Consider the following 12,342-nt stretch of genomic DNA (forward strand, 5'->3'; position numbering starts at 1 on the left):
TAAGCTTAGTGGTTAAGACAGAGGTAGAAGTCTTAAGAGGGGTCTCTCCGTCACTCGCTTCATACAAACGTAGTTCCAATTTCATTTGAATATTAAGCAACCAAAGTCCATGAAATTTTACAGACATATTCTAGAAACTAATATCATGTCTGTGGTTTTCCAGATTTCTGTTAAAATATTCGGTTTCAAAGTTACGCGGTCTTACAAATTTACATACAAATCTTTGAGCCCCTGTAATTTTAAAACTACATATTTTTAGAAAAATCTAAAACACCACAGACACAGATATTAGTTTCTAGAACATGTCTGCATTTCATGGACTTTGGTTGCTTAATATTCAAATGAAATTGGAACTACGATTGTATGAAGCGAGTGACGGAGAGAGCCCTGTTAACCATTAAGCTATCACTGCTTTATAAAACACATCATACACACCCACACAACTTTGTGTACAACACAGTAATGTGTTGCTTGTTTCGGGTTGACTTCGAGTGCGGTGGTAGGAATCGACGAGGGTTTCCCCACGAAAAAAAAATAGATGGTGTTCAACAAATGGTAATGACGAATCAAATATGCCAAACATAATACCTATCTGATTAGTCTAAGTAGACAAATTAACCAGCTCCTAGTCTCTTGTGTGTTTGCTGTAATTTAGATAATGCGCAAGTGTTTGCCCAACTATTGTTGGACACAAGGACGACGTAGCAAACTAGCAAAGTTTAACACAGTACACGTACGGTACGAGTACTGTGTTAAACGTTACTAGTATGGTACGAGTCGTACCATCCATGGTAAGTATCCATCCAATAATTATGAATGATCAAGTGGGAAACTAAAAGGTCACTCGTGCAGGTATGCCGTTTGTTTCCTAGGTCACTTGCTTCTTTATAGTAAACTAGAGGATGCCCGCGACTTAGTCCGCGTAGATTTCGGTTTTTAAAGATCCCATGAACTATTTGATTTTCCGGGATAAAAAGTAGCCTATGTCCTTCCCCGGAATGTATTCCAAGTCTATACCTTTCATTAAAATCGGTTCAGCGGTTGGGCCGTGAAAACGTAGCAGACAGACAGACAGACAGACAGACACACTTTCGCATTTATAATATTAGTATGGAATAAAGGATGCCCGCGACTTAGTCCGCGTAGATTTCGGTTTATAAAGATCCCATGGGAACTATTTGATTTTCCGGGATAAAGTAGCCTATGTCCATCCCCGGGTTATAAGCTAACTCTGTACCAAATTTCGTCAAAATCGGTTTAACTGTTGGGCCGTAAAAAGGTAGCAGACAGACAGACAGACACACTTTCGCATTTTTAATATTAGTATGGATGGAAATGTTCTTTCCTCACTATTTTTAAAGGTCAAAAGGTATAGTCCGCGAAATGTTGGAGCAAGAAGAAGGCGGAGGGTAACAAAATGACACAATCATATTATATTTTACACGGTGATTTTAATTTTTAATTTACACTTTTGATTTGTTTTTATTATCGCAACGTGTTTAATAACAGGTATTGTAAAAATCCCACAATGACTTCAAATTAGATACAAGCATTCTTGCTACTCTCGTGGTGAGGAAAGGGCCAGCTTTCTAAGCTTTTGCCTATCAATCTTCGAAGTCGAAGTTAGCGGCAACTGCTTTATGAATATCACTCCACCTCTCAATTGTTTCGAGTCTGTTAGCGATTCTGGAAAAAAACGATTTTATGTAAGTAGGTATTTCAGTTTTGTAAAGAGTGTTTACTCTTCCTCATAAAACCCCGACCCAAAAAGTGGGGTGTTTTAAGCTTGACGTGTGTACGTGTGTACCTGTCTGTGGCATCGTAGCTCCTAAACTAATGAACCGATTTTAATTTAGTTTTTTTTGTTTGGAAGGTGGCTTGATCGAGTATTCTTAGCTATAATCCAAGAAAATCGGTTCAGCCGTTTGAAAGTTATCAGCTCTTTTCTAGTTACTGTAACTTTTACTGGTCGGCGGTGTTATAAATTTTTAATTTACACTTGTCTTCATACTAGAATCGCATGACTCGCAGGAGATGCAAAAGACATGTTTCGAGCTCTTATTTTTATCCAACTGCACCAGAAGGAGGGTAATGTGTTTTGAATAGGTGTTGATAATGCGTTTGGACATTTGGGTCGACGCTGACATTTGCTGATATCATCAACATTTTTTCGATGCGATGAGGCTGCATCTATCTATTTTGCATTTTCAATACTAAAAATTCGTCTCTTGCACTCGCAGCTCTTGCGGTCATAGGCGATCTCCTTTATCTTAGATTCTGAATGACTTGCAAGGCCTATAGTCACTCCTACCTTGAAGATCTATAGGAAACATGAACGCCAGAAGGGCATAAGCGGTTCGTAAATTAGAAATGTTGAAAAATTCTATGACAATACTTTATATAATAAAATAATAAAATAAAAATCTGTTTTAGAATGTACAGGTATATTCCTTTCATATGATACCCCACTTGGTATAGGTATCTTAATTTAAAAATTAAAACACATTTCAATTTTTTTTCTGTGATGTAACCAGAAATTCACGGTTTTCGGATTTATTCCTTTACTTGTGCCATAAGACCTACTTACCTGCCAAATTTCATGATTCTAGTTCAATGAAAAGTACCCTATATGTTTTCTTGACAGACACGACGGACAGACAGACACACAACAAAGTGATCCTATAAGGTTCCGTTTTTTCTTTTGAGGTACGGAACCCTAAAAATGAGTGTTACCTTTGACAAAATCTTTGATTTCTTGTGCTGTGACCTTGGATCCTTCGTAAGGAACGATACAGGCTACTGGTAAATCTCCGTGCTCTTCATGACGAATTCCTGTCACTGCCACTTCGAATACGGCTGGGTGCTTCATTATGACGCTTTCTATTTCTAATGGAGATATCTGTAATGATAATATACCTAATAGAATATCTGAATATATTAAAAGAATAGTCCTGATTCAGTGACTCATCAACTTCCACTCGGAACTCTTAGAAAACTGACTTTTTCCATACAGGTTCCCAAATATCAAAGACAAGGAATAAGGATTTTTCTAAATACATATAGGACAGAAAATGAAGGGAATTTATATTCAGTGAAAATCGCGGATGGGCGTTAGAAAAAATTTCTTATGTGTTTCAATAATAAATATGGTTCACCCAAAATTCTAATAGTGGAATGATTTGAACTCTTCAAGGGACAATTTGAATCAATCGTAAGCAACGCAATAACTAAGCCCAATCATCCTTGGCCCAAGCCTTGAATTGATTTAGGTATATCTACCTGGTGATTTCTATATTTGAGTAAATAAGTATATCTACCTGATGATTTCTGTATTTGAGTAACAGCTTCAGACGGTCAACGTAGTAGAAATTGTAAGCAGCGTCTCTATACATCATATCCCCAGTTCTTAACCAGCCGCCTTCCACTAGAGCTTGCGCTGTTATTTCAGGATTGTTGAAGTATCCCTGTGGAAGCAGAACTAGGTGACTGAAAAACTGAGTGAGTAGACTCTATCAGAGAGACAGTAATTTTTTTTGATAAGTAAATTTGAAGTGAAGTATGGCAAGAGAAGTAGGTTCAGGTCGATAGTCGAATCATGTCCAATCGAGTGTGGACATGGCTTAGTTACCCAAAATTAAAGAAAAAAGAGCGCACCCAGAGTTCAAAATAGAAAACTTTCACATGGACTAAGAGTCAAAGACGCTTTAAAGTTTAAAGGTGATTGGTACTTCGGGATTGCCACGATACTAAGTGTCTGGCAATGCATGATGTGATTTCTAATACTATTCCGAAGAAAATATAAAAAAAAAATGACTTTATACTTTGACGAAAGATTTTATACGTCTTTGTTACTTATTATCCGCCAAAGCCACCATGATCCAAACTTCATAGTCCTCCCTGTGTTGGGGACAATGTGCATAGAAACTTTCAGCTTTTATAAAATAACGAAGGTCTGGCCTCGCACGCAGGGTAGGTTCTCTAACATAGGTAGGCCACGTAGTTACTTCCAAACTTAATAAATTAAAAAATGAACCTGATGAACCTGATGAACCTATACCTTTTCCAGAAACGAATTCCAGTGAAAATGGCTTACCTTGAAAACAGTTGGTCCTTTGACCCAAAATTCTCCGGTCACATTTGGCTCTGTTATATCTTCCAACGTGTCAGGGTTGACTAGCTGAAAATTAACAGTCCTTATTAGTATACTTCATTGTCTGCCTGCCAAGGCTCAAGACCCCTTGTCGGGAACGCGTGGAGGAGGATTCTCAGGTCTTCAATACCTTGAAGTTGTGAAAAATCAAACTTTTAAGCTAACGCATTCAAAAGATATAACCGTTTACGTTGCTCTCACAAGGAAATCAAAGCCTACAGGTTAAGTAAGTACTTCCTGTTCTGTTGACCTAAAACCATGAAAGACGAGAAGCAATGTCGTATAGCACAAGTAAAGTGGAAAATTCCGAAAACCATGCAAACTGTGAAATCAATTCCCATTGGCAGTGTTCTCACTAGATTACAACATGGGGTTATTCAAGGGGTGGGCCAACAAATTCCTGAAAGGCCGGTAACGCATCGGCGGTACCTCTGGTGCTGCAAATGTTCATAGGCGTCGGTAATCACTTAACACCACGTGACCCATCTGCTCATTTACTCGCAATTTTTATTAAAAAAATATATAGGATATCACATTAAAATTTGCTATTACTAACTTATATTTGCAGTTAGAGATAATTTAAGCTAAATAATTACACGTAAGTAGGTAAGATAAGTAGTTCTAAGGTATGGAACCCTCGGTGCAGGGGTCCGACTCGCACTTGGCCGGTAGTTTTAATAATTTTGGGTTTAGTATTTAGTTTTCACGGTTTCTACTTACTCTTGCTTTTATGCTTTGTATGGGCCTGCCTAGAGAGGTAGGCAGATTTCCATCATAATTAAATGCCATTCCCGATAACTCACTCAAGCCATACATAACCATTACTTTTGAGTTGGGCATAGCTTCCTGGTAAAAAAAAGTAATTTTAGTTATTTAAAAAATTTAATCTCACTAATACAAAAAATCAACATTCCCAATAAAGCTAGTTTTATTAATCTAATAATAGAAGTTATGAAGAAGCAACAAAAAGAATTTAGGTAGGTATTATTTATTATTATGATGATTTGGTTTAGTTTTAAGGAGCAATAACTGTGGAGTTTTTTGCTGGTTCTTTTGGCTAGGAAGGACATTCTGAACCAATAATCCTTTGAATGTTTAGAAATACTTCGAATAAGTCTATTTTAATTTAAAAAATCTGTTCAAGTATACCTTCATATCTTCAACAAGACCAGGGTGAACAGCACTTCCTCCAGCAATAATTAGATCAAAGCAAGTGAAGTCACACTTCTCTCTGTCACCAGCTTTGAAAAGGGTTGTCAACATGTTTGGACTGGTCATCGTGAATGTTGGCTAAAAATTACAGTTGTAATATTACAAACAAAATATTCGAATGAACTTGCCAAGTTAAAATTAGATGGTGCTGACTGTAGGTTGGTAAAATGTATATTGCGCTAGGGAGATTTTCCGACCGTAAGGAGGCAGTCACAGCCACTGGTTCACTCATCCGAGTCACTATTCACTCGAGTATGCAATGCTTCAGCGAGTGCTTTCCGATTACGGAGATACTTGTCGGACTCTGCAGTTTTACATAGCTGTCTTTCAGCAGACTTTCGCCTCTACTGCGTAGAACGATCGTAAGGGACACGACTCTCGTTTCATGTGCTTCCAACCTTCGCTTTCACTGCGTGGGACGACGGTTCGGGCGTAGACTCTCGGCTTGTTGGTAATATTATATGATGTATCGTCTTTCCTTTCGTCTCGTCCGACCCGACTACGTTGGAATCTATTACACAGTTTTATTTCATGGCCAACTTTTGGTTTGACGCCTACCCTGGTAGTGAAAGCTGAAGGTTCTAGTTTGATTTTCGGATCCGACAATTCGAGTGTTTATGTTTGCCTTATTGGCTAGTAGTAAATTATTTACGGGTAGTGATTTCGCATTTTCATCAAAAAACTGTACTTCTTCCAGGTTAACCCGCTCCTATTTGACTGCTTCATACTACTGCACAACTTTTGTACTACCTGCTAGGTAATTATTGCAGCAATATAGAACCAACTAACCTTGGTGGCTATCATTGAGTGTTAGACACTGATTTGCCGATTCACCCCGCAGGTCACAGAGAAGGGATAGTGTATCTACTTATTACGTTATTACCTATAGAGGTTCATGAAGCCGTCTAGAATTATTGAGCGGCAAGTGAGCAAGGGAGCGACCCGAGACGACCCCAGTAAATTGAGATATAAATTGAGAAAGAACGATATTGAAGAGTAGTTGTAGTCATCATTTACCACGAGATAGAAGGCCTCGGACTGGTGTCTCTCCTTATACTGTGACGTATTGCTTGATAGCGGTAGAATAACAACTACAAAGTCACGATCGCAATCACTCCTGATTGGTTAGTGCTCGCTCACTATTGGCTACAATACAATGCATTGTTGCAACAAGAATACCATAATCATACCACAATCATTCAGCCAATCATAACGATTGTGATTGTAATAATGATTGATGCAGGATTTCGGGAATTGACCTGCAGGTTGAGATCGTAGTCAAAGGCTTACATGTTATTGAGTCAAAAAAATTACAATTTAATCGGATTACTTACTCTGTATTTATTTATGATATAATAAGCGTGCTCTTGCGTCATAGGCTGGGAAGATTGAAGCCGCGAATGTCTTAGTATCGGAGAGAATACAAACAGGAACAGCGCTGAGAACCATTGTATTGGCGAGAGTACGACTGGCAAGCGGGTTGGGGTCGGATACTCGTCAAAAGTAAGCCTGCGCACAGGAGGATTAATTTTTTTTTACTAAAGGTAAGTATGACACAGTATTGGAACTAATATTTCGATGGAAACTAATAAACTTATTGATGTCAACGATGATGCAACTGTACTTAGTCCATTTTTCCTTAGTTTTCGTAAAAGATAAACAAAATCCAAGAAAAGCTTAAGCGATGCAATTTGCTCGGTGCTTTAGATCTTCTGAACGTGTTTTATTCGTATCAAACTTAATTTCACTGTAATAAGGTGTGACTCTTTACGCAATTCATCTAGAAGCTACTTGTTTATTTTTTAAGTAAACTAGTGTACCAACTAAGTTTAGTCTAAAGCACAATTTAAAAATCTTTATACTGATCTAAAGTAACTTCTATATTATAATATTGATATGGTTTGTAAGTTAATTCCTTGCTTCTCATTTTCCTCGTACTGGTTTAAACAAATAAAAAAATTACCACTTATATGGAATTGAGATGGACAAATTCTTGTGGGTGCAAGATGCTGATTTTGGCAACCCAGTTGAGCCACTGGTTGCTATCAATAAACCTATTGTGTTACTGGGATCGAAATCTGCTGCTCTGAAAGATAATAAAGGTAAAGTAAGTTCCGCTCAGTAGGTAGATGTACCTATTGTAAACAATAAACCCTACCAGGTATACCTACTATTGCTGAAGAGAGTTTGTAGTGAAATGATCATCTTATAAAGAGACTAAAATAATATAACACAAAGACATTGTTATCAAGTATAAGCACAATAAACAACGATGACAGTAAAAGCAAAGAAAATCGTAATCCAACTTAGTCCAATAAAACTTTTGTAGGTATCTGAAGACCGAATTATGACGAAAAATAAAATATGTTATGCAACTTGTTTTATTGCAAGATAGGCTTGCACTTGTCAATATGATTATTGACAAGTGCAAGCATATCTTGCAATAAAAAGCAATGTGATAAGCTCTAGATAGGAGCACACTTGCCTAGATGTTGCTCATTCACTATTGCCTTGAAAGTATCAGAAAACAAGGATACCGGAAGGGCTCACTACACATTAGCATCTTGAAATTTTTCGTCGTTAACAGTTTTATTATGATTTCGATCATTTATTTTGAATCCAAATATATGAGTATAGTACTGTTTTGAGAGAAATAAATTCATTTTATACCTACTAGGTACTCACTTAAAGTCTTCAACAGAAGTGTCACTACCGTAATTCTCAAGCAGTTCAGAAAAGCTAATAAATCCATCTGCTTTTCCAAATGTTATGATTTGTGGTTCCACATCTAGTCCTTCTATTGCTAAAGTAACGTCTTTGCCTCTTTCGCTCTGACAGAATATTACTTTTGGCGTGTTGAATCGGAAAGTGTCTCGGAGTTCATCTAAAAGAGAATTTTAATATTGTGGTATATCACTTAGTTACTAATTTATAATACGTAGTTACTAATTTACTGAAAACAGAATTTCTGATATTACTTTCATCGTGGGAAATCTCACGTTATAAAGAGAACCTACCATGCATTAAGTTTCTAATGATAAAGGCTTGAGGTAGGTATACGCGTGATATGTCAGTCAGTCAGGTTCTCTGCGTAATTCCGAATGCACTATTTGGCGCAGATTTGCTTTCTAACATTACAATATGTTCTAATGAAGCAGAAAGCCGTGCGCGAAAATACTGCGGATTTGTCCCTAAAAGACTTTAGTGAAGCAAAACATACAGAAGTTGAAAGAAACGTTCCTACGTGATATGTTTCTACACTAATAATGTGATTGCAAGAGTCCGGTCGAACGAGTACCTAGTGGACCTAGTACCTAGTGAATGACATGAATGAAATGGGTGAAGTCCATTGACTTATGTTACTTCGTACTGACGTGACTTCTTCAACCCTGCCTGATTTGACCAAATTGAACTTCCATCTTCATAAACATTCTTCAGCTATTCTTTGTTAGAGAGCGTGCGCAGTTTTTACCCAAGCAAATGTGAGTTGGACTCGCGCACCAAGGACTTGATATCTTGGAAGGATACGTGTGCGATTTTGTTGCTTAAACTATATCCTAATGTAAAAATGGTTTTCGGATTTTCTCTTTACTTATGCTATAAGACATTGCTTCTTGCCAAATTTCATGATTTTAGGCCAAAGGGAAGTATCCTATGGGTTTGATTCCCTTGATGCTTTTCAATAGACATACAGTCAATCCTCCTAACACACAGACAGATTCCATAAGGGTTCCTTTTTACGCAACCCTAAAAATATTAAATATTAGTGAGCAGAACATGCTTTTTAAGTTACCACGTACCGACTCTTAGAGTACAGTCAATTCCAGCAACAGCGATTCCAAGATAGAAAGCCGCGTACATCGGCATAGTTAGATGAATATGGTTTGGTGCCATTAATATTATAACATCTCCTTGTTTTACACCAAGTTTTCTGAAAGCGTTTGCACATTGCACGGATCGTTTTAACGCCGATCCAAAGTTTTCCCTTTCGTCTGTCGCTCCGTCAATCTAAACAAATTTTAATATGTAAAGTAACTTTAAACCTTTAATTCCCTTAAACCGTTTTATTAGGTAGCTTAATCTATCATCCTTGCCGTTCATGATGATATTACCTCCATAGAATAGCATCAGAATTAAGGAGTAGGAGCCCGAAGTTCTAAGAAAAACTCTTTTAATCCACACTAACAATGTACAATCAGCAGTCATCGCTATTCAGGAGGGCAGTATCTCTACAGCATCAGAATTCACAAGTTGGAACTTGGAGTTAGCATAATAACATATTATTCATATAGATAAAGAAACGGAAATTGCGTCCAAAATTAGTTAGAATCAGTCCAGTCAAAGTTTTTGAAAAATGCTTATATAAGCTGCACTTTCGTATATTGCGTGATAAAAGTTTCCAAATGATTTTCTCATTTACATTTGGTTAGATTTGAACTTTGCTTATCTAAATACAAAGCAATGGCTTATTTTGATTGGTAACCTACATTGTAACTTATACTATCCTCCTCTCATTTTTGGCACTGCGGGATTTCATGCATCTTATTCAAGCTTATCTCCTTCTCCTTCTCCATTCTTCAGCTATCTACTTTGGTTCGGTAGTCGGTTAAAAAAATAATCTGTAGTAATTTTTGAGTTTTATACATTAGGTATGTATATGAAGGGTTTATAGCATCTGAAAGTTTAATTAGTATTACATTATTCTATACCTGTAAAAGAAAGTCTGGAGCATCTTTGAAGCCACGTAAAATCAACTTTCCAAGATGATACCTATCACTTGCAATGTTCGACTCTGCAACTACTCTTGAGGCTAACTCATGCATATACCAGTGTACTGCATCAGTTCTGTGGTGCCATTTTGACATTTTAACTGGTTTTTCAATTATATCTATAAGCATTGAAGGATCATCAACTTTGACTTGTTTTACATGTTACGCAAAGAAAAATAGGCACCTATTGAATTGAAATGAAAAAATGAGCAAGCCCTTCTATCACTAGATGAGGCTATTAATTCCGGGCTCGTAAAAATTCTTTAGCACTAAGAAATACATAATTTTTAAATACCTAAAATATTATTTTTATTTTTAACCCCGACCGAAAAAGAGGGGTGTTATAAGTTTGACGTGTGTATCTGTGTATCTGTCTGTGGCATCGTAGCTCTTAAACTAATGAACCAATTTTAATTTAGTTTTTTTTGTTTGAAAGGTGGCTTGATCGAGAGTGTTCTTAGCTATAATCCAAGTAAAACAGTTCAGCGGTTTGAAAGTTATCAGCTCTGTTCTAGTTACTGTAACCTTCGCTTGTCGGGGCCTCGGGGGTGTTATAAATTTTTAATTTACACTTGTATAACTCACGTCAACTCGAGCAAACGTTGTGAAAGATCGGCGAAACTAAAAAAAAATATCATACGGTTATGTTTAAATACATGATAAGTGATGATATCAATATTTTTATAGCACAAACAAAATCCTCCGACTTCAATTTTCAAGGTTTCAAAATTTCATACCAATACAACTATTTTTGGCCCAACTCGGGAATCAAATTCAGGACCTCGTCTCCTCTTTGATATTTATACTTTGAAAAACCAATCCTAATTTATTCTCTAGCGTTATTTTATAATTAACTGATGCGGCCTGTTTTTCCTGAATTTTTTTTTTAGTGGTAACGAATGTTCTGTGCGGTCTAAATCTAGCTAGCGCCGCGGTTTGAGCTGCACGTTGTTATGTCAGTCAGTTTATCATTTTATATGTATATTAGCTTATTCCAGCGACTTTGTCCGCGTGGACTACACAAATTTCAAACCCTTATTTTACGCCATTAGCGGTTGAATTTTCAAAAATCCTTTCCTAGCGGACGTCTACGTCATAAGCACGAAACGTTTTGCGTCTTCATTCCTCATACGCATGGCTAAGGTTTGGAATACTCTCCCGCGATCTGTGTTTCCTACCAATTACAATCCGGGTATCTTTAAAACAAGAGTGAATAGGCACCTTCTAGGTAAACGCGTCCCATCTTAGACCACATCATCACTTTCCATCAGGTGTGATTGTGGTCAAGCGCTTGCCTATAGTGAATAAAAAAAAAAAGCGCGATCCATCCAGTATAGAGATTTGTGTCGATAGATCAGTCATTCAGTCAGTCAGTTTTCCTTTTATATACTTACATATGTAGCAGATAACATCAAGTTAAAGATTGTAGATTCAGTATTAGCTAAATATTATATAACTTTCATATTATCAGGTGTAGGTACAATACCTATGCTAATACTATCATATTACTTTATATAGGTATTATTTTCTTTTATGCTGTGGGTCTTGCACAATAGATAAAAACTAAATCTCTTTATAAATCGCAAGATAAGAATTTTGTTATCTTTACGAGGAGATAACCATTAAAATTTGAGTGCAGCAAGTTTTGTTTTGTCATAGAAATCAGTGGATATAATCGGGGATATAATTTTTATCTACTTACTGTCCATGCTAGCCGGGCTGGAGGCCCGAAGCCGGGCAGGTCAGCTATTAGTAGGTAGTAGATAGGTGCTTGGTGTAGGAGAGAACTGGGGGAGGCCTACGCCCAAGGGCGACTTCTACCATAAAAAACATATTATACTATCTCACCTACGTACACTACAATATTTGTTATACCACTTTTATAAATACACTGACAAACAATCATAAATAAGTATAATAATGACATTAAATAACATTGTAACATGATATATAGTAATACTTATGATATTGTTGGACTTTTCTTATAATAATGACGACTAAATTATTATGACTATCTAAAATATTAAAATGTTTTAAATGAATAAGAATGTTGCATGTAATTAATTTAAAAAAATGTAATGAATAAATTAATGTAATGAATGGTAGTAGAATAAATGGCTATTTTATTTTATTTTATTTATTTTATTTTATTTATTTTAGATAGGTGCTTAAGCGGCAGGTTGAGATTGCAATCGGGGAATGAGGTGCGGG

The 12,342-nt window shown here is 36.6% G+C and overlaps 1 protein-coding gene across 1 annotated transcript; it reads right to left on the reverse strand.

The window, feature by feature from the left end:
• Positions 1–1,449: 1,449 nt before the first annotated feature.
• LOC123871164 (luciferin 4-monooxygenase-like) lies at positions 1,450–10,467 on the reverse strand. Its single transcript, XM_045914790.1, has 11 exons — positions 10,072–10,467; positions 9,163–9,370; positions 8,048–8,246; positions 7,326–7,448; positions 6,697–6,871; positions 5,300–5,440; positions 4,871–4,996; positions 4,094–4,177; positions 3,318–3,464; positions 2,734–2,899; positions 1,450–1,686 (listed from the first exon to the last, which is right to left on the reverse strand). Exons 1-11 carry the CDS (start codon positions 10,258–10,260, stop codon positions 1,559–1,561), a joined length of 1,686 nt encoding a protein of 561 aa, XP_045770746.1. The 5' UTR covers positions 10,261–10,467; the 3' UTR covers positions 1,450–1,558.
• Positions 10,468–12,342: the final 1,875 nt, after the last annotated feature.

The sequence above is a fragment of the Maniola jurtina genome, chromosome 13 (genome assembly GCF_905333055.1).
Source record: "Maniola jurtina chromosome 13, ilManJurt1.1, whole genome shotgun sequence".
Classification (NCBI taxonomy): domain Eukaryota; kingdom Metazoa; phylum Arthropoda; class Insecta; order Lepidoptera; family Nymphalidae; genus Maniola; species Maniola jurtina.

Excerpts from the sequence above, each read along its gene's own strand:
- LOC123871164 (XM_045914790.1), bottom strand. The coding sequence starts at position 10,260 with ATGCTTATAGATATAATTGAAAAACCAGTTAAAATGTCAAAATGGCAC. Across the intron at positions 7,449-8,047 it reads ACTTCTGTTGAAGACTTTAA|AGCAGCAGATTTCGATCCCA; the intron begins GTGAGTACCTAG and ends ATTATCTTTCAG. Across the intron at positions 1,687-2,733 it reads AATCAAAGATTTTGTCAAAG|AATCGCTAACAGACTCGAAA; the intron begins GTAACACTCATT and ends GTTTTTTTCCAG.